Here is a 26,983-nt window from a genome sequence, read left to right on the forward strand (position 1 = left end):
GTGTAGCCACTTTCAGACCGTGCATTTGTAGCACCACGCAGATTCCATGCCAATATGGGTTTGCCTGAGGGCTTCGAGGGGTTAAAGCTAACCCCTGACTCCGCCTTGGATTTATTCTTGTTCACGTTGACTCAATTTCAACTACCCCCTAAAAATACAAAAGGAAGTACGAAATTGTTCATCCGTATCGGTGCCTTCCACACCAACACATCCATTACGATCACACATTTAGGGTGTCGGGAGGCTTAACGCACCAACGCGTGATCCGAAAGACAATGCAACCGCAGCAACTCGCCCAACTGTGGGAGGCCGCGCAAGTCGAGCTACAAGGCAGGTACTCCAACAAGCGCGTCCTCGAGCTATCACGATATACGCGCAACACCAGTTCGCTTCGAGCTCTGGCTGTCGTTCTCGCATCCCCACTGCCCTGTTTGATCGTGACATTTCTCTTCGACGCGTTGCCCCTCGCAGATCCATCCGAGGGCGTCGCGGCCAACAAAAACTTTTTCATCCGGGAATTTTTCAGCCTTTTGATGACGACCTGCATGGTAATCCACCAATTCCGCAGAGGGATGCACGATGCGCTTCCGTATCGTTTCAAGCCATTTGTTCGCGATTCTCTCGTGGTGTCGACTTTGACTATTGGGAGTGTCGCTCATCATCGGGTTTCCTGTACCATTCAGTTCATTGGTGATCCTCCCCGGTTGGTCTATGATCACGTTATTCGCAATGGCAATTCAATGGGCAGTGCCGGCTCGAGACAACCCCTCAGCCAAACCAATGCTAATCGGCATGTGCAAACTGATGGTGTGCGACGCGTTGCTGATCTTCATTTACCCTCCGTACTACCACATCTTCACAACTCTGTAAGTAAAAGCCCAGACCGCCTTCTCGTTTCTACTCCCCGTGATCAAGCTGCTCTTGCGAAACCTCTTTGCCCGAGCTGTGCGTCATTTAGGCGACGAGACGCCTGAGGTCGTGGTGTTTAATGCGGACGCGTTCGGCTCGCTGTTTGTGTCGTACTGTATGCAGAGCTCGCCGTCCATGTATTCAACGATCGTGATCATTGTTGCAGATGCTCTGTTAATTGCGTTGTGCTTGCGCGATATTCTGCGTTGCCGCAAGAGGCTCGAGGAACTAGAGGGCCAAATTGACCGTGGACCAGTCTGGAAAACCTGTCACGGGACGGCGGGGTTCAAACTACTAAGCGGTCGCAAACCGACCACGTTAGAACGCGCGAACATCCTCGTGGAATTGGCTGAGCCCTGTTACTTTACGAGTTTGCAGTCCACAAAACCCCGAGCAGCAAAGATCCTGCCTTTCACTACGCACCAGCAGCGACTAGGACCCAGAGTTTCCGATCTTGGTAGTGTCAAAGGGATGGGCAATGGGGTTGGCGGAGGTTCCGAGTCCACAAGGGAGTTTGCAGTCTTTTCAGGCAACTCGCGAACTTCAACTGCATGGCTGGGGAAGAACACGGTTGTCCCAGAAGCTCCAGAGTCTTCCAGCTCCAAGACCAGGATAAGTTATATGCTCAAGGTGCAGCGGTTGCTGTATATGGCAGAATTTCTTCTGCTGCTCAACTATATCGAGGTGGTGATTCCTCAACATTTTGGTACGTTCTCAACAAGGTTTTTGGCATGATTCCGTAATTTACTCTTGTTAACATCATATCTTGTTAGCGATCTATCTGATTGTTACGTACCATCTTCCGAACCGCGACTACTACGAAGTCTTCATCAATATGAGCGAAAGCCAGCTCTACGAAGCGCTGTATAAGCTTCTTGTCTACTGGTTCCTTCAGCTTCTCTCACTACTGTGTTTGGATATCCTACTGCGGCGTATCCTGGGGCTGTGCCCAGTCCGACTTCTCGCGTTCGTCTTCGAGAAACAGGGCGACTTCGTGCAGATTCATCTGACCTACTGGCTCTGTTACAACGCACAGTGCGCGCTGAAACATATAGGTAAGTGTGTATTAACCTCTACAGTAGCTATTCCGTATAGTAGCTAAGTGGCGCGTACGTGTGTGTGTGTGTGGTGACAGGATACGATTACACGTTTCATTTTGCGTGGCTGTCCAACAAGTAGAGGTGCCATGGCAAAGGGAACGCCGACTCCAACTTACTCAGTTGGCTTGCCAAGTGTATGGAGCTACCAAAGTCTGGGCAGCTCTTGCATAGCGCATCGATCACTTTGCGACAGGACCCACCGATTCCCTGCATGCGAGGATAATAACCTGACGTTAGCTTGAAACAATCCCATGATCTATAAAAGTTAACAATGGCGATCATTAACCGACACGGTATGCTTACCTCACGGATCCGCATCAGGAATTTATTCCCCTAGTCTCGCTTAAACGCTCATAAAAACTACTACTAAAAATAAAAATCAAGTATGTGCTGGCGGTCCTCCGCGCACCTGACAAGGTTTGCAGACCTCAACACGCCAAGTTCATATCAACAGAATGCAACCTCAGCAAGTGGCCAAACTCTGGGAGGCCACGCAAGTCGAGCTTCAGGGAAGTTACTCCAACAAGCGCGTCGTCGACCTAGCCAAGTACACCCGAGAAACCAACTTGCTTCGAGCCTGGGTTGTCGTTGTCGCAAGCCCACTGCCGTCTTTGCTGGTGACGTTTTTAATCGACTCCATCCCCCTCGCTGATCCATCCGAGGGCGTCGCGGCCAACATGGCATTCTTTGTCCGGCACTACTTGTGTATTTTGATGACGACCAGCATGGTTATTCACCAATTCCGTAGAGGAATGTATTATCTGCTCCCGTATCCCACGAAGCCTTTTGTCCGAGATTCGCTGGTGGTGTCGGCCTTTACTACTGGGAGTCTCTATGTACTCTCGCTCGTCATCGGATTTCCAGTACCGTTCAGCTCGTTGGTTATTCTCCCGGGCTGGACTACGATTACTGTAGCCGTGATGGCAGTTCAATGGGCGAGTAGGATTCGAGAGACGCCCTCCGCCGTTGTGATGCTGATTGGTATGGCCAAATTGATGGTGTGCAAGGTATTCATGATCTCCGTTTACCCTCTCTACTACCATATCTTCACGACATTGACTGAGAAATCTCAAACGGCGTTCACAATGCTGCTCCCGCTGATCAAACTTCTCATGCGCAACCTCTTTGCTCGAGCTGTTCGTCACCTGGGCGACGAGACGCCCGAACTTGTGATCTTTAACGCGGACGCGTTCGGCTCGCTCTTCGTGTCGTACTGCATGCAGAGTTTGCCCTCGATTTGGTCGACTATGGTCATCATTGCAGCCGATGCGATCCTGATCGCGCTGTCGTTGCGTGATATCCTGCGTAACTGCGAAGGGCTCGAGGTGCTCGAGCACCAAATCGACAATGGGCCCATCTGGAGGCACTGGCGTGGAACGCTGGGGTTTAAACTACTTGGCGGTCGCAAACCCACTACGTTGGAGCGCGCGGGTATCCTGTTGGAACGAGGCGAGACGAAGAACTCACCACCAGCCAATCCTCGATCGGCTGTGCCCTTGGGTCCTACACAACAACCATTGCGGCTTGAAAGTGTTCAGAATCTGGGAACAGAATCTGTTGCATCAGCAGCTCCCAGAAGCGATTCCGCCTTCTTGCCAAACATTCCTCGAATATCGACAGCATGGACGCGTCAGAGTACCGTTCACCCAGCAGAAACTAACGATTTTCGTGCCCGAAAGTCAAAACCAAGGACGCCGATCACGACAAAATACACCCACAAGGTCCAACGGCTGCTGTACATGGCAGAATTTCTACTTCTGCTCAACTATATCGAGGTGGTGATTCCTCAACATTTTGGTACGTTCTCAACAAGGTTTTTGGCATGATTCCGTAATTTACTCTTGTTAACATCATATCTTGTTAGCGATCTATCTGATTGTTACGTACCATCTTCCGAACCGCGACTACTACGAAGTCTTCATCAATATGAGCGAAAGCCAGCTCTACGAAACGCTGTATAAGCTTCTTGTCTACTGGTTCCTTCAGCTTCTCTCACTACTGTGTTTGGATATCCTACTGCGGCGTATCCTGGGGCTGTCCCCAGTCCGACTTCTCGCGTTCGTCTTCGAGAAACAGGGCGACTTCGTGCAGATTCATCTGACCTACTGGCTCTGTTACAACGCACAGTGCGCGCTGAAACATATAGGTAAGTGTGTATTAACCTCTACAGTAGCTATTCCGTATAGTAGCTAAGTGGCGCGTACGTGTGTGTGTGTGTGTGTGTGGTGACAGGATACGATTACACGTTTCATTTTGCGTGGCTGTTTAACAAGTAGACGATGTCGTGACATAATCCACTTCGTATTAAATAATGCAAGGATCCGAGCAGCGACCACCTCGAAATAAAGAGTTGGTTCGCCTGGAGTTGGCACTTCCATTGCTACAAAATAGCGAAGATATGGATAGCATCTACATGTTGTAAAACGACGAAACATGTTCAAGCAACGACAGCTCGCGTACACGACGAAGCGAGTAAATACCGTTGCTAGAAAGCGTTCCGTGGTGCACCCGACTTGGCTAACGCAAAATGTAGCGCAACACTCATAGATGAACTTGATCTCTTGAGAAGCTTCTGAAACTGAAGACTATGCAAGAATGTCAACCTTATCCAATTCATGTCGAGAGCAATCGACACGATTGGCCCCCGTGTGTGGTGCTAAGTGTTGTGGCAGGCAGATCCATACACCCAAAAACGAAGCGACTGTGAAGTACTTAGCAGAAGATTTTTTTTTAAATGAAGCTATGAATCTGTAATGCAAGGAAAAATCGTTTTGCAACAAATTCCGAGGTGCATGTAGTGCCGCTGTAGGTCGTGGATTCACGAATTCGCTTTGTTGAAGTCGTAGCAGCTAAGAACGACGCCTGTGCCCCTCTCGTCAAAGTTGCCCTTTGTGACAGACTCTGGAGTCTCGCCTTGCTTCAGCCACTGTTTGAACTGCAGGTTCTGTAAATTCGCGAGTGCCTTGTCGGACTTACGGAAAACCATTGAAGGTGGATAATACAGGCAAAGAGCATGCAGCCGGTCCCTTTAACAGTAAAATCTACGTTTCTGGTCCTAGAGAAGTTTTAAAATGAATTCAGCTATGCTGGCAACCCAATTGCTCGCAGCGGGCATGAACAAAGGCGGCAAGGCTGCAAACACGTGCGGCATGTTCGAATGCACATCGAGTCGAACGTCTACACCTTCGGAACGTGCTTTGGTGTAGAGACGCTTAGCTTGGTCATGCAACAGATCCTTCTCTCCCGTCTGAACGAAAATCGGCGGGAAGTCTTGCATGTCGAAGTTCAGGCTGCATATCTCCTCCGTGATACTGCCACTGGAAACGCTAAAGTCGCGAATACCAGCCAGAAGTGGCGTCTGCACGAAGCAGTCCTTTGAAATGTCCTCTTTGCTGGGCCAATTGATCATAGGGCTGGCGCACACTGCTCCGAGCGGAAGTTCTACTCCGGCGTCTTTCAAGCGATGAAGCGTCGACAGCACAAGTCCGGCCCCAGCACTGTCACCAGCCAAGATAATATTCTTTGGCGACACTAGCCACTCCTTGATCAGATAATTGTACATCGCGACTGCGTCCTCCATTGGTGCAGGGAAATTATGCTCCGGAAGTTTGCGGTAATCTGCGAGTAAGCATCTCGAATGAAACCCGCGGTGCTCCCTCGTAGTCACGATCTTGCTGCTTCAACAGAGCACGCAGTTGATGCATAAGGCGGCTGCAAAAATCAAGGTAGAACCGTGGGCAGAGGACAGCGTAGCCCCCGCCATGGAAGTATAGCCCAACGATCCGCCTCGTGTCTTGGCCAGCAACATTCGTACAACTCGAAGTGAGCCACAGGTGACGCAGCCCCAGGTGGTGAAAACTTCGCACTTTCGTCCCGTGCAGGAAACCGGAAACCCAACCGATGATTCCCCCAGAATCTCTGTATTTCTTCGCATGATCTGAGCCTTCGGCAAGCGCACAATGTTCTCCCCTTTGGCTGTTAAAGCCGCCGCGACGACAGCCTGGAAACAGTCGAAAATGACGGCCCATTCGGGGATTCGAGGCTTGAATCCACGTGCCACGCAGGCGACAAAAGCTCGACAACCCGCCGCACAGACCATGGAACCTGACCGACTTCATCTTGCTCTGACCGCGTATCGGAGAATGCCTCGGTAATGAACAAACTGCAGCAACCATTGAGGAAGCCTGCGAGTGAAACAGTAAATTTAGAGATCCAAGTCCGATAGACAGATCTTGGTGCAAGGATGGATAAAGCTAAATGGGCAATAAACATGACGCGCTGAGGCCTGAACAAGTTCTCGGTTTTTGTAAGTATCTTGCCGTTATTACTACGCGCCTGCTGATTCCTTTTGTTGTTTCCTGGTTGTTGGATTCACGGTATTTCCAGCCGCCTTGGAGTTGTGTACTACGCGGCTGTACATACAATTGGCAGCAAACCTCGCCAGCCATTGAATTCCCACGTTAGCGCTCGGTAATATGACGGCAGGGAGCTCGTGAAGACGTGCGGCATATCTTCGTGCACATCGAGCTCCCAGTTTGAGGCTCCGTCAATCTCCTTTGCCTTCTCGACCAACGTTTGGGCTTGTGGAAGTAGGTAATCGCGCTCTCCAGCCTGTACAAACACTGGTGGAAGCTCGCTCAAGTCGTGGTCTGGATTTAGAGCCGACGACGAACGCCTCCATGCTGCGCGAGCTTCAGGTGTCGACAGATAACTCTGTCCAATAGCTTGCATCATTGGCTTGGACAGAATGCAGTACTCTGCATCGACGTCCTCTCCCTCGCAGAGAGTTGCAATATCAACCACGGGGCACGCCAAAATCGCAGCAAGTGGCAGGCGAGAAGTCCCTCTCTCGCGGCGAAGATGCAGCATCGTTGCCAACACCAGCTCTGCTCCCGTACAGTCCCCCGAATGATCTGCTCTGGCCGAAGGTTCTCATGGCTCAAAAGATAGTCGTACATCGCCAGCACGTCCTTTTCCGCGGCTGGGTGCCGATGCTCCGGCGCCTTGCGATAGTTGACGAGAAACGCATCCACTCCCACCGCCATGTCGACTTCCAGCTTCTCGTTCATCTGCCGCATGCTCTCACCAGCCAGAGTGACGCAGAAATCAATGTGGAACCGCGGGCTCAGCGCTGCGTATCCCCCACCGTGCACGTACATGACCACGAACCGGTTCTTCCTTGCCCTTTGCTCCCTTTTGGCCCTTAGCCAGAGATGCTCCAACCCGTTCACCGTCACCCCTTCCATAGTGCCGTGGCACCAGCACGCCACCCAGCCCCTCAGCGTCCCAACCACTTCACTCTGTCGCCGGATGTAGCGAGCGTGTCGTTCTAACACGATCCGATGGCCAAAGGTCCGAGTGCACACCCGCATGGCGGCAGTCAGGAGCTCGAACTGCAACGTCCACGAGGGGAGTAACGGCTGTGCCCCCCTCGATCTGTAGTCACCATAAGCCCGAGTCACGGCCAGCAACGCGTTGGATGTAAGCTTCCAGGCCTCCCACGGCGTCGCGCAGAATCCGGCGAAGAGCAGCATCCACACAACCGACAAGAGGGCGACGATAGCGACAGCCCACGCGAACAACTGAGGGTGGAGAATGGCGAGGGAGAGTAGAAGGACGGCCCCGAGCATGGAGGAGTGGCCAACGCAGCCGTCAAGCAGCTCGAGCGTGGGGGGTGTCATACGGAATCGAATCCGTTGGTCGGTTTCGGAGATTTTGGTAAGATATCGGTCAATAAAAACGTGCATACCAATCAAAATCTGTTTTAACATTAAAATGAAGAGAACATGGACAAGTCTAAATGTCTGTCTAAATTGATTGAATTTAACACCAAGAATGTTATTGTTAATGAAAACAGACTTGAAATTGCACCTACAAATTCATGACGACACCTTTTCACAAACAACGAATAATGGCTGCGATCCTCATTCGACGTCGTCTTCAGAAGGCTGGAGCTGCTCCTGGAAGTTGTACGGGTATTCGGTGCGTCGTCGCCTGCACCTGCCGCGCAATGAAGGCGGCGAACCTCTGGACGCCCACGGATGACTGCGGCATCATGAAGTGCGGGAAGAGCGTGAACACGTGGGGCATGCGCGCGTGCACGTCCAGCTCCACCTGCACCCCGTCGGACCGGGCGTTCCGGGCGAGCGCCAGCGACTGGCGATGCAGAATGTCGAACTCCGCGGCCTGCACGAAGAGCGGGGGCAGGCCGCGCAGATCCGTCTGCAGCATGGCCCCCTCTCGCCACGACGACGACGACGAGGGGGCCGCGTGCACGCAGAAGTCCCGGATGGCGTCCAGCATGGACTTGGAGATGAAGCAGTGCTCCGACACGGCCACGTCGGCCGACAGGTCCGCGTACGGGCAGTTGCACAGCGCGGCCAGCGGCATCTCCCGCCTGGCCCGCCGCAGTCTCAGCAGCGTGGCCAGCACGAGGCCTCCGCCCGCGCTGTCGCCCGCCAGCACGATGTTGCCAGGCGAGACCTTCTCCACCGAGACGAGGTAGTCGAACATGGCCATGGCGTCGTCCAGAGGCGCGGGGAAGCGCACCTCGGGCAGCTTCCGGTAGTTGGCCAGCAGCACCTGCACGTCCACTGCCTCGGCCCGGAGCTGGCTCTGGACCTGAGTCAGTAGACGACAGGCGAACTCGACGAAGAAGCGCGGGCTGAAGAGCGCGTAGCCCCCGCCGTGGTAGTACAGCACCATGACTCGGCGTCGCTGTTGTGGTGGATTCTCCCCTTCCTCCTCTTTCGAGTCCGTTCTGCCGCCCTTTGAGCGCAGCCACAGGTGCTCGAGTCCGTTGTGCCGGAAGCTCTCGAGCTGCGCGCCGTGCTGCCAGCAGGCCGCGGCCCCCAGCAGCCGCCCGATGAGCTCGAAGTTGCGCCGGAACGCCAGCGCGTTGGGCATCTTGAGGATGTGGCCGCCGTTGCGCTGACCCGCGGCCAACGCGATGGCCTGGAACCACTCGTACCAGAGCGTCCACTCCGGGAACTTGGGCCGCAGCCCGCGCGTGACGAACTGCAGCACGGCGGCGTTGGCGGCCGAGCCCACGTGGGCCGTCAGCGCGCACACGTCGCCGAACGAGAGGCAGAAGGGCCGCAGCAGCTCGTGCACGCCCAGCAGCAGCAACAGTTTGAGCAGCACCACGACGTGCGCGAGGCCGAGCCACTGCAGGTGCGTCGCGTTCACCCACAGCGAGATGGCGGCCACCGTCAGGAACACGGGAAGCGTGTAGGCCGCGCCGTAGCCCGACGCTCGGCCGCTCGCGAACTGGTGCACGTGCTTGCGGACGCGCTGCATGGCTCGAACTGGGGAACGTTTGAAGACTTGAGTAGCTCGAAGCGACTTGAGGAATGAGCGAGTGGTTGGGTGGCGGATCGAAGGCGTCGCGGGCCGAAGATCGCGTGTCCCTCCGAGCGCCGCCATATCCGAAAGTGGCCGACGCGTGACGCCTCGGCATCAAAGTCCAACATGGCGAGAGCTTGAAGTGAGCCGGAGTGCAGCTGGCCGACGGTGCATCAATAGCGGCGACCTTGCCGCTGGAAGACAGCGGCGGCCTCGGTGGGCTCCCTCCCCACATCTAGTGGCGTGTTGAGGCCAGCTCTGCACGAAGCAGACATCAGTGGGAGGTTGCGAGTCGAGTTTGCGTCGACGATCACTGTGGTGATCGACGGTGGCACTCGATCGTGTTTACTGACTGGCGTTGATGGCGCTAGGCTCGGTGCAGTGGTCTCAGCTAAGCTCGCTGGCTTCAGCCGCCAAGTAGAGGATTAATATACCGAGTAGAAGCGCAAACGCGCGAGAACTGTGATGATAACAATGTGTTTGACGGTGGGCACCAACATCAATTTGGAGTTAGAGAAGGCCGAAGGTTCGGCGGTGGTGGCGACACCTTACTCGCGGCGCAAATGGTGGTGAGGGCGGCCTCTGTTCAGATCGTTGAGGCAGGGGTCCTGCCTTTTGTTGTATTCCTTGTTGGGATCTGGGACGGCGCTCGCTTGAGCGATGCACAGCACAAGAACCACACTAGTGACGTGGATGAGCTTCATTTTGTTGGTCAGCTTTGTGTGAGCTTCGGAGGGAGTTGGCGTGTCCGTGAGAGCGAAAATCTGGAAGTGGGAGCCGATAGAGAGAGTACGAAGAGGTTCACAAAACCCAACTAACTCTTCATCAGAGTACTGCAGTACGTATAGGCATCGCGAGAGCAGATCCGGGCGGTGATCGTTGGCAGATCGCTCGCTGACGGCGGTGAAGGTGCAAAAGACAACCAACATCCCAGTAACTTAGGGAAATGATCCGCGCCAAGGGGTATGTGTAAGCAATAAATCTGTTTTGACGAAGTCTTGTCGACAACTAACCTTTCATGTACCAGTATTTATCTTTTCCACTGGTGTGTCATACACGGTGTATATACACCGTGTATGTACTGAGGGGCGATTCGTTTTCGCCCTCTTGTGTTGCGCTGTCTCGCTGACATGAAGAAGCAGATCATCATTGAAGTGCGACCGATTGTGTGGCCATACGGCCCGATAACAGCACGTGACCACGTTTGCTAACGTTGCCCGTTCGCTTGTCGTTTGTTGACCGATGGTACTAGTATTGTGAATTCCGGTCAAAATTTCCAAATCGCGGCGGTTTGGAGACCCCGTTCCAATCGCCAAATACAAAACTCAAGTCATTTGCCCAATCTCCGGGCCCAAACAATATGGTCCAAGCGCCCGCATGTCAAGGCCAATACGTTCTTAAACGGGTGCCTATAACCAATCCTAGTGGCCCGGAGATTGGCCGGAGATTTGGCTCGGGCGGTTCAACAAACCGCCCATGGAAATTTTGAACAGAACACACAATACACTGTGTCAATGTTTGCACCCTTTACATAGTGGTACATAGTACCAACTACCTCAGGAAACGGATGATCTGATACAAAAGGTCCCTTCAAAGCTGTTAGTCAAGGAGTAACTATGCTGTATAGTCTGTACCAGTGTAGTTTTGCTAGAACCAACCATCTAAACTCTGCTACTGGTAGTGCGCCATCTCTAATCTAACTCACTTCGTCTTTTGACGACTCCTCCACACTCCTCTCCTCCTAGTCTCTCCGTTAACCTCGCAACAGGTTATGAGCCCAAGCCAAGCCTCCAGCGACGACTTCCCCAGACTCGTCGGAGCCGACAACTTCGACGTCTGGAAGGCTCGCGTGGGCGCAGCCCTCGACTACTCGGCTTCGTGACGAAGCCCGAGTACGATGGTGTCTCCGAGGACGACAGCGAGGACACCGGGAGCGACATGTCCGACGCCGACGACCCGCTGAAGACCACGCCGGCAAAGACGGCTGAGATCGACTCCGACGCCGTCGACTACGACGAGAGTGACGACGATGACAAGCCCCAATCAGGCTCTGACGAAGACTCAAGTGGCGACTCGGACTCTGCGATCAAGCGCAAGGACCAGTTCGTTATCCGGCCGTTTAACCGCCGTGATGCACGTCAAGCGCGTTGAAGAAGCCGAAGGCCAAGCCTTTGAACCAGCGTGAGCGCCGTCGCCAGGAAGCCAAGACCAAGGCTGTAACGGGGTTACACGCACAAGTGGCTACAGTCACTTGTTACTCTAACAGATACGATGTCTGTTAGAGGTTTGAACACTTCCTCGACCTTGGTGTAATGTACACCAATGGCTGCATACATTTACGACCACCACGACGGGTGGTCCATGCACATTTAGGATTCCTATTGGCTGAAAGCAGCATCTTTTTGCTAATGAGTGACTTGATTGTTAGCAGAATCCTATCAACCAGCCGTTGGCAGATTCCTAGTTTAGAATATTACATTTAGAGGACGTCAGAAACATAAAACAAAAATAGCAGTTTTCATCTTTTACCAAAACCCGCTACTTGGAGCCTTTATCTTGTTTAAAGTATACTCGTGGATCTCGAGTATACTTAACTCAAGTAAAAGAAACCTATGCTTCCTCATACACGTGCGCATACGTGTAAGCCCTAGTAGTGAGCCAAGGTAGGCCCATTACACCTGGTAGCACTTTGTAGTCCGTCCAACGACCGACTACCTGAACGTTCGTACGGAGCTGTACGTACGAGGACCGAGAACCTTTTCATGAGCGCGGAGGTGCACATGGAAAGCTCCACTTCGCCTGCAACTCATGTTGCACGCGCTGACTGCCTCCTCCTGTCGGATCCAGAGTGGGAGGCACTCCAACGACTGTCAACAGTCATTGGGGAGGCGGCAGTAGCTGCGATGCTGCGTACGCTATCGCCGACAGAGCAACATGGTGTTGCTCTGGGGTTCATCGTGAAGGAGCAGCGTGATGCTGCTTCCTCTACCACGGTGGCGTCGGAGACGACACCGCGTGGACAATCGTTGAAGCTAAACGTGAGCAACTATGTCGGAAGAGAGGGAGAGCCTCTCCTCCGTTGGCTTGTCGAACTCGACACTGCCATCGCGGCTCAACGTATCGTCGACCCGTTGTCCAAGGTTGCGTTCGCCATGACATGCCTTGGCGGACGAGCGAGAAGTTGGATGGGCGCCGACTCTCTGATCCTACGTGCTTCAGCACGTACGAGGGTTTCAAGGAGGAGCTCAGGCAGCGTTTGAGCACCCGCAAAATGAGTTTCAGTCGAGGGCAGAGTTCCTCGACCTGCAGCAGGGCAAGCATGATGTCCATGCTTACGTTCATGAAGGGTCTGAGAGATGGGCCTGTAAAGACCTATCTATTCCGTGAGTACCCGAGTACTCTCGAAGCTGCAATTACTCTTGTAATGCAGGAGGAGTTTAGCCTGCGACAGGCTAAGCTGCATGCGAATGCGCCGAGGCTGCGACCGCCTCCGTTTGCGATAGCGGGAGGTCCGGAACCAATGAACCTCTCGAATGCAACGGCTGCTGATTATCAACAGCAACAAGGAAGTAATGTACGATGCTTTCGTTGCGGAAGGATCAGTCACTATGCCCGAGAGTGCACGGCACCCGTGCACCGAGATGGTGGTCGACGCGGCGATGCCGGGCATCGTCGCGGACAAACAAAAACGCTGGAACCCAGTAGGCGCGGGGCGCCCTACTGGTGAAGCAGTCACGAGTGTCCAACTCGGACATGCGACACTGAGGACTGCAGCCCCCAGTGAGGACCCTTCTCACTGCGAAATGCATGATGACAAACCGAACCTTGTCATCTTGGACGTGTCTTCGAAGAAAGAGAGCAACTCTCTTCGTGCTTTGGTTGATTCGGGCGCGTCGAACAACGTTGTTCGACTGCGAAGTCTATCGAGGCTTGACTTCGAGGAGGTAATTATACCTCGATATATGTTGGAAGTTCGATTGACAACGGGTGCCATCGTTAAACCCGAGAAGCGCATGGTACGCGTGCGCTTCACGTATGAAGATCAAGATTTTGTAGAGACCTTTATCGTCCTGGATCTGGACGATAAGTTTGACATTGTATTGGGCATGCCGTGGCTTGCACGGCATGATCCGGTCATCGATTTGGAGAAGCGCACTCTCCTGTGCTTCGGGCGCGACAGCGGAACAGTGAGCGATGGCCCTGTTGCTGCTACGCACGCACCGACAGGTGCGCGCGACTCCCCACTTGAGTCAGCGCCTAATGCCGCTGTCACGGAGCGCCCTGGGCGCGCGCGAGCACGCGCGCAGGAGCAGCAAGCGTCGGCGTCGCCGCCGACGGCTGAAGGAGAAAATGTGTTGATCTCGGAGATCGACACCCGCATTTCAGCGAATCAGGAAGAGTCTCCGACCTCAAGGGGTGCGGATGACGCAGGCGAGTCACACGCCTCAGCCGTGGAGGCTGACGCGAATCTGATTGGATCAGTTTTGGCCAATAATAAGAGCCAATGTGACGAAACGCCGTCGACTCCGGGAGTCGATGGATTGGGTGGATTTGATTCGTCGGCTCCGGGAGCCGACGCACCCTCCGTAATGGGGGTCTCCGCCAATGGTTGGACGGTTGCAAACTTGCATGCTGTCGTGCAGCCGGGCTGCACGACGAAGTGCCGGGCGACCAAGCCGGGCTTGAAGTCCCTCGCCCGCGGGACGTACCAGCCGGCGGTATACAAGAAGAACACCCGTCCACGGCTGGGCCTGGACGAGGTCAAGAACCAAGCGGAGTCGGGCTCCGCAAAACAAGAAGACGGCGCATGCGAAGGTCGCTGCGCCAGTCTCGACCTGGGGCCGAGACGCTACAAGAAATGTCTGCCGGGCAGACGGGGGCTAAGAAGCCGGACGTCGAGACGTTGAACGTCTTGACGCGTACCTGTGCCGGGTTCCGGTACAGGGATATGACTCTCGCTAATCCTCCGACGCAAGCATCGGAGTTTACTTCGCTTCCAGATATGAGCTGGAAGCGCTTCGCGCGTGACTTGCACGATGGACGCATCGAGCAAATATGCATTCTCTCGGACGCCGAGAGAACGAAGAGCGAGAATGAAGAACTGAGGCAGTTCTTCATGGAGAGCACCACTGAGAGCGAGGACACTCTCAGTGCGAAGACTAAGAAGGAGCGCTTTGAGGAGCAGAGCTGGGACTCGCTGAAGTCGGGTCCCTTCCACGAGATTCTAAGGGAGCACGCGGACGGGCTTCCGGAAGCGATCCCTGCGGAGCTTCCGCAGGACAAGGGCATCCAGCACGAGATCGATCTCGTGCCGGGCACGAAGTACTGTGTCATGCTGCAGTGGCCACTGCCGCGAGAGCAGGTCAAGGCGATCGACGACTTCTTTGAGAGTCGTCGCAAAGGGACAAGTGAGGGAATCGAAATCCCCGCACAGTGTGTCAAGAAGCCACAGGGCGGCTGGCGCATCGTTCATGCGTACAACAAGCTGAACGATGCGACGATACCGGCGCAGACACCGATACCGCGAAAAGATGTCATCATCGATTCGATGGCCAGGAGCACTATATACAGTGCTCTTGATCTGTGCGATGGGTTCTGTCAGATCCTCATGCGTGAGAGCGATATCCCTCTCACGGCAGTGAGCACGCCGAGCGGCATGCTCTGGGAGTGGCTAGTGATGCCGCAGGGTCTGAAGAACGCCCCTGCGACCTTCAACAGGTGCATGACGCACTTGTTGCGCTCGGTGCGCGACTTCGCACCGAGCTACTTCGACGATGCGTTCGTCCACAGCCGGGCTGCGGACGGGATGAGCGATGTTGAGATGCACAAGGCGCATCTCCGGAAGCTGCTTGCGCTCATGCGCAAGCACAAGCTCTATGCGAACCTGAAGAAGTGCATCTTCGGGGCGAGCGAGATACCCGTGCTCGGGTGTCTCGTTGGGAAGAACGGTGTCCTCCCTGACCCTGAGAAGGTCAGAGTGATCAATGAGTGGCCGACGCCGTCGAACGTCAAGGAACTGCGGCGGTTCCTTGGCTTGGCCACGTACTTGTGCAAGTACGTGAAGGACTACGCGGGCATGATACGCCCGCTGTCACAGCTCCTGAAGAAGGACGCCGAGTGGGTTTGGACTGCTGAGTGTCAGCAGGCCTTCGATGCAGTCAAGCAGGGCTTGACGGAGGCGCCGATCTTGGCGGTGGCCGACCAAGATCGCCCATTCCACGTTGTGTGTGACGCATCCGACTTCGCAATCCGATGTGCGTTGATGCAGCACGATCACGAGGGCCGTGATCGTGTCGTCTACTACCAATCGCGCCAGCTGAAGCCAGCTGAGCGCAACTACCCGGTACATGACAAGGAGCTCCTTGCCATGAAGTACGCACTCGCGAAGTTCCGAGGGTATCTACTCGGAAGCAACCCGTTCGTGGTCTACACAGACCACGCGTCACTGCGGACGGCTGTGAAGTCGCCGCACATCTCGCAACGGATGGCGAGATGGCTCTCATTCTTCGCAGAGTATAACTTCCGGGTTGAGTACAAACCCGGAAGACTCAATGTGGCGGCCGACGCGCTCTCGCGTCGACCTGACTGATACCGACGTCAATGCCATTGACGCCATGCGATCGAGCACCCCAACGTCGTCACTGCGACGTGAAGGTCGCGTACGCGCACGACGCGGACGCGAAGCTCTTGCTGGCCTACGGCTCAGCGCCATCTGACAAAGCTCGTCAGAAGTTGCCGAAGCATCTTCGTGCTCGTGCACACCGTTATCGGGTGCACGACGGGTTATTACTCTATAGTGCAGTCGACGACAACGCGGGCCGCGTTGTCGTGCCCAATGACCATGAACTGCGACTCAGGATCATGTTCGAGTATCACGATCCACCGACTGCGGGGCATCCGGGCCGTGAGAAGACATACCTTCTTCTCACGCGAGACTCTACTGGGCCCACCAGTATAATTGAGTGCGCAAGTACGTCCGTGCTTGCGAGGTTTGTCAACGTGTGAAGCCTGCGCCGTTCGCGCAGGCTCCCTTGCAGTCACTCCCGACTCCGTCGGAGTGTTGGCAGTCCATGTCTTTGGACTTCGTATTCGGTCTTCCCCCGGACAGCCAGGGGGACACAGGCGTTGTGTCTTTGTTGGCCGCTTCAGCAAGATGTACCATCTTGCTGCTGTACCCGCTGAAGTGACTGCGAAGCAGACGGCGCGTCTGTTCGTTGACATGGTGTTCAAACACCATGACATGCCGATCGACATAGTGTCGGATCGAGACCCGCGCTTCACTGCGCATCTCTGGCAAGAAGTGTTTACACTTCTTGGGAGTCAACTTTCGATGTCGACTGCGGACCATCCGCAGACGGACGGGCAGACCGAGCGCGTGAACCGCGTGCTCGCTGACGTGCTTAAGAGCTACGCTCACTCGTTCCAACACTAGGGCGAGTGTCTGCCGATGGCGGAGTTCGCCATCAACAACTCGGTGCATGCCTCGACTGGGCATACACCGTTCTACGTGAATGCCATGAGGCACCCACGCCTCCCGAGTCTACTCGGGATGGTAGTTCCTTCCTTAAGTGGGGGGGGGATCTCCGACTGCAACGCAGCAGCCGCAGAATGCCGCTGGCACTTGTGTCAGCTGCAACGACACGAAGTAAAGCCGAGGACCGCGCGTCTGTGCAGGGCACAGACACCGCGAAGGCGAACGCAGAGGCCGGGCCTACTGCTGGAACCGAGCTGAACGAGTTCAGCTCGGACGCAATCAACTTCGTGCAGCGCAGACAAGCCGTCATTCGGTTTGTCGAAGACGCTATTGCAGCTTCTGTTGATCGACAGAAGCTGAACGCAGACAACGTTGGCAGGGGCAACACAAATGAATTCAAGAAGGGTTCATTGGTTTTGTTAGCTACTCAAAACCTGCCTAAACATGCAGATTCCGACTTCGGGGCGACCAAGCTCGCTCCGCGCTTCATCGGGCCGTTCACTGTGCTGGCACGGCACGGCAACGCCTTCACACTGGGATACCGTCTAGTATGCGCCTCCATCCGACGTTCTACGTCGGACGGCTGAAGCCATACCTGCAGTACGAGCTACGTAGCTCGGCTGAACCGAAGCAGAAACTCGGTGGAAGCCGTCATCCTCACCAGCGCGAAAGTCGCGCTAGAGCAGCGGGTCGAGCTAATTGTCCAGCTCGGCCGGAACGATCGAGGCGGCGCCGCAACCTGAGGATACTTCAGAGCGCCGAACCCAGCGCTCTGGAACTACTCCACGACCGGAACTCGGTCGTGGGGAGACGCGAGATCAGGGTCAACACCAAGTTGACCACACACGGGGCGTGTTTCCACCACCACCACCGCCGATTCGTGATGCACACGGCTCAACCCGATGGATTCTTGAGCGGATTGTTGATCACAGTATCCCGAGAACGAACAGGCAACCAGTTCGTTTTCGTATCCCTTGGAGAGGATTCCCTCCCAACCAAGATACATGGGAGCCGCGGAACGTCTTGCTTGAAGACGTCCCGGACATGGTGAGGGCGTACGAAGCCCACCATGCGCTACACGCTGGAAAGTAATACGGGCGTTGTTGTTAACAACAGCGTCCGAAGGCACTTCAAGGGCAGGCTGTGGGTCCTGCCCCCGTGGCAGCGACGCGCTTCGCATGTTGCCGCGCATTATACGCAGCAGCAGAGATGTCCTCCGCTGCTGCACCAGGGGTCTTCAACTTCGACGTGCTCGTTACGGAACGAGCACGCTCTCTTCAAACGCCACGCATTGACCAAACGGTCAATTGTGGTTGACGTGCCGAGACCGGCACGTCTAACCTGGACGGGGGGATGGTGTAACGGAGTTACACGCACAAGTGGCTACAGTCACTTGTTACTCTAACAGATACGATGTCTGTTAGAGGTTTGAACACTTCCTCGACCTTGGTGTAATGTACACCAATGGCTACATACATTTACGACCACCACGACGGGTGGTCCATGCACATTTAGGATTCCTATTGGCTGAAAGCAGCATCTTTTTGCTAATGAGTGACTTGATTGTTAGCAGAATCCTACCAACCAGCCGTTGGCAGATTCCTAGTTTAGAATATTACATTTAGAGGAAGTCAGAAACATAAAACAAAAATAGCAGTTCTCATCTTTTACCAAAACCCGCTACTTGGAGTCTTTATCTTGTTTAAAGTATACTCGTGGATCTCGAGTATACTTAACTCAAGTAAAAGAAACCTATGCTTCCTCATACACGTGCGCATACGTGTAAGCCCTAGTAGTGAGCCAAGGTAGGCCCATTACAAAGGCATTTCTGATGAAGACGATGGACAACACGCACGTTCGGCTGGTCAAAAATCTCGTCACGTCTTACGACATCTTCACCTTCATCTGCGAGAAGTACGAGGGTGCTGCCTTCCACGGCGACCCCTACTTCATCCAGCACTACCTGATGGAGATCAAGTACGAGGAGGGCTCTGATCTCACATAGTTCTTCCTTAAGCTTGAGAACGCGATGAAAGCCGCGTCGGAAGCCACCGAATCGGTGATGACGGAGGGACAGAAGTCAATCTAACTGTTCCACTCCATGCCCAAGTCGTGGAAGGATGATCTCCGCGTTTGGAAGGGCCAACGGAAGTACATTCCATATGAGGACCTCAAGCAGAGTATTGAGGGCAAGGTGCGCGACCTCCAAGCCCAAGAGCGCTACACATTGGCGAAGGGCACACCGAAGACGACAGCGACCAAGAGCGACCGTGCCCTGGTTGCGGTTGGACCTACAAGTACTTCGCCCACCCATGGCAACAGCTACAACAATACCTGCTCGTACTGCGACCGCCCGCGCCACGCTATCCGTCACTGCAGGAGCCTACAGAAGGACCTGCGGACTGGACACGTGAAGGCCGGTACTGTACTGCCTGCGAACGTTGTGTTCAAAGGCAACTCAAAGCGTGAGTACCCGAAGAACAAGGGCAAGAACAAGCGCAATGGAAACGGTGCTGGTGGTAACTACAACGGCAATCGTGGCAAGGATCGACAGCGCCAAAACCGCCAAGAAAGCTCTGATTATGATGACTACCGTCGGAGCAAGTCCCGCGAACGCAAACGCCGCCAGGACGACTCGGACGATGATGATGAAGCCGATGGCAACCGTCGTAAGGTATTTCGCCAAGAACGCCGCGAGTCCGGCCTGATTGCTGTAGCCACCGCCATCAACCCGCCTCTGAGTCTCACAGCTCAAGCCAACGTTGATATGGACACCACGTGGACCATTGATTCTGGAGCGACGAGGAGAGGCGTGTTGTCGCCGTCTCTCTTCGGATCGTGACTGGGACAGCGCCTCCAGAGTTCGAAGAGATCATATGCCATGGCTTCAGTCTCTTCATCCTCGCCGCCGTCGTTGTCCTGCTCTTCTAATTCGTCGCCTTCTTCGTCTTCTTCGTGGCCGCCGTCGTCTGGCTCTTCTAATTCGTCGTGATCTTCCTCTTCGTGGTCGTCGCCGTTTCCCTTGTCAACGCGGTCGTCTTCCTGGTCGCTGTCTGCCCCTTTCTGGGAATCTGACAGGCCACCATCGTCGGCGATTTCGCAGGGGGCGAGCGGCCGTCGCCTTGATCCATAGCTTCACGGCTCTCCGATTGCGATGAGAAGATGCGACGCTTAGCTAGCGGAGTTGGATCAGGATCGGGCGTCTCGCGATCCCAATCCCGCTTGGAAGTACTTGATGCTATTTGTTGGTTGGGTGCTGAATCTGAACGGTCTCGATCCGAGGTTTCCGCGGTAGGCTGTTGTTCGGCGGATCCAGGAGGCGCCACACGGATCAAGCTGAGGATATATGCAGGATTCACCACCTCTTCAATCGCGCCGGGCCGAGCATCTGCCAGAACCCCTGTTAAGACCCGTTCCCATCCCCCACAAAAATACTATGGTTCTGAGGTGAATTCATGTTGGCAAGCTATTTTCAGATAATTTTGTGGCTTGATAAGCATCGAGCTCACTCAGACTCCAAACAAACAGGAACATACCCAGGTGGAAGCGTGTTTCTCCGGTAAATGATCGACCTCCAAACCATCCCCACTCATCACAAATATTGTCAAATTTCCGTAATTGGTGGTATTGGCAAGTAGCATTTAAGCTCAAACGGACGGCGAGCTGACCGCGAACTGGAAGAGGCCGTTGGTCTGTAGGCGATGCTACAGAAGAATGTAAGTTTAGGAGCAGTTTTATCATAGGCTATGTTAATAAATTACATACTTAATTTAAGTAAAGCGGCGCCAATATAAATACGTAAGCCCTACCGATCAAGCAACGTTACAGAGCTAGTCAAAACTTTTTTCACGATTAGTGATATATAATTCTTTCGCTGACATTGGTTTCTAGCTAATTCGTATGCGGACGAACCGTAACACTTTGAATATCGTAGATTGAATCCAAATTAGCACCGGCTATGTCAATCCCTAAGATATTTATCTTACTTTCACTATCGTCCCCCACCATACCCATTTTAAATCCTCAAGTCGTCCCCCTATTAATCTAATTGGGGGAAATCCTGCATTTCCCCCAATTAGGGAGGCCTGGGTATGTACATACTTGCACCCGCGCGCCCCAGTTGGCGCCGCGGCGATGAACACCCACCTGTGATATAATTTTCTGCTGGGGAGTTGATGCTGCACAGAGTAAACATTGTGACAAGTCTCCAGTTTTTTGTCTGACGATACAGTACCAATACACTGGTTACAGGTAAGCTTACTGTACAGTGACTGGGGCCAGGGATTGCCAATTGAGGTACATGTCTGTATCGTCAGTCTGTACCATTCAACTACGCGGTCAAGTGGCATTCCACGTTTGTCTTTCAAGACCACAAGGCCCCTCTTTCCAGCGGAATCCCTCTCCACAGTCATGTGCAGTCTATTCTACGTTGCTCTTGCCTTTGCGGCTTTAGCTTGCAGCACCGTCGTCGCAGAGCCCTCGAATCCTGACGTCTCTCCGCTCTCGTCGAAGGTATCTCCTGATTCTGCGGCCAAAAGATCCCTTCGGGTTGCAGGCCAACAAGTTGTCCAGAGCGGCAGGGGGAACGGGTACGGTGGGATATGGAAATCCATCACCCAGAGTACTAACAAGATCGTCCACAAATCGGGTGTCAAACTGAGCGCACTCATCGAGAAGGCCAAGAAGGCGACCGGTAAGAAGTAGCTCGGATGCGGAGAGAGAGTCTGCGACTATCTTCTTTCACTTGCGAAAAGTGATGCATTTCAGGACAAAGCATTCTGGACAACAATCTAGAAATACTAAAAAAAATCAAAGCTTGGCCGTGAGGGAATGTTCGCCGCGTTGAAGCGACCATCCATAATTCATGATCCATGCGACTTTGCATACGGAAATATTTCCCGGGGTATACATTTCGAGTCCTTTGGACCAACAAACGCACCGTACTAGTAGTATAATAGTATTATTAATACTATTTGCAATCTTTTCGGGGGACGAGCTTTACCGAATGGAGAACAAGGTGACGAACACCACCGATTTTGGTGGAGTCTGGCACAACAGCATACTACGCATTTTTGCATGAGGTCGGGCTATGGTTCGCTTATCAAGCTGCCTGAGGTTTATCCAGACGCTGGAGTACTTCAGACCCTCTACATCCTCTTTTTCCCATTGTCGCAATCCGCCTCGGCCATCCGTCCCAGGCTTTGAAAGTATTATAATACCTCCTGCTTTGTCGAGTGGATACAATTTGTCGGCTAGAGAAGATTGGTAGAAATGATCTTTCAATCGATAGAATCTCAAATGGGTCTTATACAGAACGGGCCTGGTATTTTATATGAGTTTTTGTACGTTGCCGCAACTCGGAGTTAGTTTTCTTTATGCGGGGGTCTGGGGGTTGCCCCCCCCCCAGAATGCCTAGAATGCATGAAACCCGACCACAGATCAGGTCCGTTCTGTATCTGACCGCAACGATAGGTTACCCTTCAATCGATAGAGAGCTGTGCTTTGCCGGCAAGCGTTTGACCAATCATGTCGCACAGACGTTGCTGGAATCAAGTTTCCAAAACGACAAAGAAAACTCTGCATACTACGAGTTACAGCGAGAACGCCCATGTCTTAATCTGCCATATCCACGTTTCACTTGGGCGAGAGACTTTCTCTCCAGACTTTTTTCATCCACATTCTAGCGCCTGAGCGATCTGTTGGAGCATGGTGCTCATATCATGCAAACGAGTACAAACATCTCGCTCTGCTTGCGACCTCAGTTGAAAAATATATTTTTGTAAGAAAAAACAACAATGTGGACATTTTCAGTCCCCCTGCGCCAACCATGATCGTTTCCGATGCGGTTTCTTCGATCAATCCGTGCCAAGATACGGGTTTTCACCATGCTCAGCAGCTTGGTGTAGTTGCTGATCTTTTCTTTTTCAATACTATACGTGGCTTTTGCCGACGCCACGCTGTCGAGCTCGCAGTGACAAACACCTAAAACAATGAGCTTCCAACCCTTGGATCCCACGCATGTATCAACAGCTCCAATGGTCATTGCGTACAGCTTACCAGTAACGGCAGCACCACGAGTAACGCGCGCCCAGGGGTATCTTCTGACGGAAAGCTGCTGCTTGCGCCCGGTGGTGCCGAGGTTAGCGTAGATACTGGCTCCAGCCTAAACGTGAAAGGCCATAACGGCTCGTCGGCGGGTTTGTTCCTAAATACTTCTCTGGGCCACCTAAGAAACAACATTGAGGTTTTTAGTATAGCGAGGTTTTTTCAGGGCTCACATTAATTTGTCAAAAATACGTTAGGGTTAGGTTACTTAGCGCGCGCTAAAACGTCCGGGGGGCACCACACAAACCAAGTTCCCGCCAAGCCCCGAGCACTCAACATCACAATGGGACGTCACCCCAAGCAGCCCAACCTGTCCTCTCAGAAGAAACTCGCCATCTTTCTCCAGCTCTCGAACCTAGTCGTGGGTGGCCGGCTCCCCTTTGGCGCCAAGGCCGCCACCAGCCGTTACTTTTTGTGTCACCGGACACGGTCGCGCGCATATGGGACTTGCGCCACACGCCAGACGTGCTGCTGCAGCCAAATCGCCGCCGATCAAGCGGCATCCACTACCCCGACATCGCCACCAAGGTGGCAGCAGTGCCGTTGCCTCTTCGGCAGAACCAGCGGTCCCTTGCTGCCGCCGTGAAGGTCTCCCGCACCACCCTCCGGCGCTACCTTAAAATGGGGTTATTGCGCCGGAGGGTTTCAACTGTCAAGCCTCGTCTCACGCCTGAGCACAAGAAACGACGTCTGGCATTCGCACTACGCCACGTTCGGCAACCCCCAGGTATGAGCATTTTTTTATTTTGTACAAGCGGTTGGATATATAATAACCTTGTTGCTGTATTATTCTTTTATTTTGTACAGGTCTTAGACGGCCAATTTTCGTCGATATGTACGATGTCATACATATCGACGAAAAGCGGTTCAATATGTATAAAGGATCAACCCACTACTGAAGATCTATCCCACAACACATCGGTCAACAAACGGTATATAGGTAAAGTAATGTTCTTGGCGGCAGTCGCTATGATTTTTTCCGCCGTAAGTTTTTCGATGGAAAAATAGGCATTTGGCCTGTGGTTGAGCGTGTTCAAGCAAAACGGACTTCGGTTAACCGTTTAGCTGGTACCTGGGAGACTAAAAATGTTTCAATGACTTCGGATGAGTACGAAAATATTTTGGTGACAAAATTATTTCCAGCAATTCGCTCGAAGTGGCCAGGTTTGTCATTATTTTTGTATTTGAGTGTTTATTGTTAAAGCTAACGACATGTACATTAATCCTATTTCATGCAGGAGGCAGAAGTCGGCCAATTCGTGTGCAGCACGACAATGCGAGTCCTCACGCAGCGGCTTCGAGGGCAGCAATTCAACTAGCCGGGCAAGAACGTCCATGGGATATCCGCATGGAGTATCAGCCGCCCAAGTCGCCGAACCTCAATGTTTTAGACCTCTCAGTCTTCTCCGCGATCCAGTCGGTGCAATATCAACAGCCTACCTACAAGGTGGACGCCCTCATTGGGGTAGTACTAGCTGCGTTCGGGCAGTTGCCGAGTCGAACGCTGGACAAAAGCTTCGTAACGCTCCAAAAGGTGATGGAGTGTATCATCAAGGCTGCGGGTGACAACAATTTTCAGCTACCTCGCGTGAGCAAGCTGTACATCAAGAAAGGAATCATACCAAGCTCAATTGCACGTGATTCCACTGTCTACGAAGCCGGCAAGGTAACATTAAAACAGCTGCAATAAAATCTAAAATAACTCGCCCCCATCAACTGTTTAATCCTTGGTTTAATTCGGAGCCCACCTTGATTGGTTGAAATTGGAGCGCGTTAAATGTTTTTCGTGACATATCTACTTATCAGGGTAAAAGACCTCACTTCTTTAGGCGCCTGTACGATGCTATCCCTACCTCGCCAGCGTTCAGATAAGCGTTGAATACAGTCGCCCAGTCGTGTAGATTGACCACGTATGCGCTTTGTCTATTATCGCCAAATATCGACGAAGATGCGCAAAAAACCTTATTCACTGCGTATGAGCGTGTTCAAAGTTAGTGTTATTTCGCTCAAATCGCTTGTTATTGAGCTTTAAAAAATACAGTGGGGTGCAGCGTGAACCCGGCTTTATTTTAAGGCCCTGCTTGCGTATAAGATGCAAGAACAGACTGAGATACGACGTCGGGAACGAGTTGTAGTTTCTTAGGTGGCTCAGAGAAGTAACTAACTCGTGCGCTCCTCGGCCGATCAACTGAACTTCAATGTTGTTGTGCCCGGCGCAGCCACTCCGTCGAAGGCTGTCGTGTTTCGCTCGAGTTGGAATGTCGCCGGTATCAACCACCTTAATGCGGATCAGCTCACGGGCAGGATGACCACGCCCGCTCAGCCCAACATCGAGTCCGTGAGCTCACCAACCGCGCGAGCGGAATCAATGGGCTGAAGCTCGCGGGCACTTTGGTCACGGCCATCACGCAGCAGCTTAATTATGTTGACACAACCCAACAAGGCAGTTGTGCTGGACGGTGACCGCAGCATCGCCAACCTCAATGCGGTGAAGACCGCAGAGTTAACAGGCACGCTGAAGACGGGCGCACAGCCTTGCATCCCTAGTGTCGGCGCGCTCGACGCGCTTGAGTTGGTGGGCCCGCTGCCGGGGCTCAAAGAGCTGTCCACCGAGAGCGGGCGCTCACTCGTCGTCAAAGGTAGCGACGTGGGCAACTGTGCGCGTATGTCCACGAGTCACCAGTGGTGATATCCACGTTACCACCCGAGCTTGAGCGCTGTTCACAAGGATGTTCTGTGAATTTTAGATCCAGAGTTTCTCCAGCGACGCGACTCGACCCAAACTTACTCTAGTACTTAATACGTACCATGACCTAAATTACCTTAAAATTTCGTTTGCTAATTTACCCTGGTACCGGAATATATGCATTAGGGGGAGTAGAACCTGGCAAAAAACGTGCTGATTTTTAGGGCGATTTGATGTTGATTATTTCGGCGAAATCTTGTTGATTTTCAAAATCAACCACCTCCGGAGGTGGTTGATTCGAAAAATCATCATGATGATTTCGAACTTCAAGTGGTACCGCTTGCTGTTCCCTCCTCGACTTCTGATACAATTTCAGCTGTTTTTGAAGTCCCTCCTCAACTAGAAATTGTTGTGTATGTGTTTAGGCAAGTTTTCACACGAATCCTCTCCAGATAAACATGTTCACTATCACTATAAAAAAGTTTTAGATGTTAACTCGCGATGATGGAGACATTGTGAGCTGCTGGACAGTGTTTCGTTGGAGTCGGCCATTGCTAGGTATAAAGCTGAATATAACAAGATGTATATGCACTAAGCAAGAGCCTGCGCGTGCTGGCGAAAAAGGAAGTGATACTTCGCTGTTTTCACCAACTACATGCGAAAACTGAGAGTGAGTACTCTACTTTGATTTGTTGATTTTTAGGGCAGAACGATGCTGATTATTCGGCCCCGTCTCTGATGATATTTTTGTCGCCATTTTTAAGGTTCGACTCCCCTAATTTCGTGCAACCACGGAATTCATGCAACCGGCGTAATTACTCCTATCTTCAAATCCCGCCCAAATATCCAATCAAATTACCAAAAGCTCTATTATGTGCTAACATGTCCATTCTATGAAAGTGCTATATCTTACGACAACCAATCAGATCGTGACCATAACAGCGCTCAGCTTTTTACGCGCGCTAAATCTCAGATGTTCGCTATTGCTGGAGTTCTTACATCGGTTGCAGGAAATGCGTACATTCCGGTAGTGCTCTCTGTAGTACGAGAAGTGTTGGTATTGAGCGCCGCCACTGCACGCGAGAGTGACGAAGGTACGAGCGAGGACTCATGCAGAGATGACTACAAGGAGAACGAAGTGACGGCAGGCATGGCACGTGCCTGGCCACGATGTGATTGGATCAACCGAGGACTCACCGAAGTATCGGTTGGTTATACCATACTGGAATCAAGTCAAGTCTGGTGTGCGCTAATCATGTGATGAGAGGCGACAAGGAGAGCAAGGAGGACAACAGGGAGAGGAGGACAGTAAAGTAGGTTTAGGCTTAACACTAAATGTCACTTCGGCATTTTCCCTCTTCACCA

The 26,983-nt window shown here is 53.0% G+C and overlaps 7 protein-coding genes across 7 annotated transcripts; 5 read left to right on the top strand and 2 right to left on the bottom strand.

Annotated features, from left to right (window-relative positions):
- Positions 1 to 284: 284 nt before the first annotated feature.
- Positions 285 to 497, top strand: PHYSODRAFT_377116 (hypothetical protein; the record flags this gene model as incomplete). The annotated part of the gene is made up of 1 exon (XM_009539455.1): positions 285 to 497. A coding segment is annotated over one exon (213 nt), but the record flags the coding sequence as incomplete, so codon positions are not given.
- A 1,967-nt stretch (positions 498 to 2,464) lies between these two features.
- PHYSODRAFT_530048 (hypothetical protein) lies at positions 2,465 to 4,285 on the top strand (the record flags this gene model as incomplete). The annotated part of the gene is made up of 4 exons (XM_009539456.1): positions 2,465 to 3,499; positions 3,644 to 3,806; positions 3,874 to 4,155; positions 4,242 to 4,285. The coding sequence occupies 4 exons, from the start codon at positions 2,465 to 2,467 to the stop codon at positions 4,283 to 4,285; spliced, it is 1,524 nt and encodes a 507-aa protein (XP_009537751.1).
- Positions 4,286 to 4,827: 542 nt separating this feature from the next.
- PHYSODRAFT_341143 (hypothetical protein) lies at positions 4,828 to 7,639 on the bottom strand (the record flags this gene model as incomplete). Its single annotated transcript, XM_009539457.1, has 4 exons — positions 4,828 to 4,953; positions 5,191 to 5,686; positions 6,469 to 6,857; positions 6,908 to 7,639. 4 exons carry the CDS (start codon positions 7,637 to 7,639, stop codon positions 4,828 to 4,830), a joined length of 1,743 nt encoding a protein of 580 aa, XP_009537752.1.
- A 310-nt stretch (positions 7,640 to 7,949) lies between these two features.
- PHYSODRAFT_529735 (hypothetical protein) lies at positions 7,950 to 9,308 on the bottom strand (the record flags this gene model as incomplete). The annotated part of the gene is made up of 1 exon (XM_009539458.1): positions 7,950 to 9,308. One exon carries the CDS (start codon positions 9,306 to 9,308, stop codon positions 7,950 to 7,952), a length of 1,359 nt encoding a protein of 452 aa, XP_009537753.1.
- Positions 9,309 to 10,969: 1,661 nt separating this feature from the next.
- On the top strand, positions 10,970 to 11,504 carry PHYSODRAFT_249994 (hypothetical protein; the record flags this gene model as incomplete). The annotated part of the gene is made up of 2 exons (XM_009539459.1): positions 10,970 to 10,979; positions 11,122 to 11,504. The coding sequence occupies 2 exons, from the start codon at positions 10,970 to 10,972 to the stop codon at positions 11,502 to 11,504; spliced, it is 393 nt and encodes a 130-aa protein (XP_009537754.1).
- Positions 11,505 to 18,928: 7,424 nt separating this feature from the next.
- Positions 18,929 to 19,669, top strand: PHYSODRAFT_341146 (hypothetical protein; the record flags this gene model as incomplete). Its single annotated transcript, XM_009539460.1, has 1 exon — positions 18,929 to 19,669. The coding sequence occupies one exon, from the start codon at positions 18,929 to 18,931 to the stop codon at positions 19,667 to 19,669; it is 741 nt and encodes a 246-aa protein (XP_009537755.1).
- A 1,592-nt stretch (positions 19,670 to 21,261) lies between these two features.
- On the top strand, positions 21,262 to 21,525 carry PHYSODRAFT_388647 (hypothetical protein; the record flags this gene model as incomplete). The annotated part of the gene is made up of 1 exon (XM_009539461.1): positions 21,262 to 21,525. A coding segment is annotated over one exon (264 nt), but the record flags the coding sequence as incomplete, so codon positions are not given.
- Positions 21,526 to 26,983: the final 5,458 nt, after the last annotated feature.

Source organism: Phytophthora sojae (assembly GCF_000149755.1).
Source record: "Phytophthora sojae unplaced genomic scaffold PHYSOscaffold_13, whole genome shotgun sequence".
Lineage (NCBI taxonomy): Eukaryota > Oomycota > Peronosporomycetes > Peronosporales > Peronosporaceae > Phytophthora > Phytophthora sojae.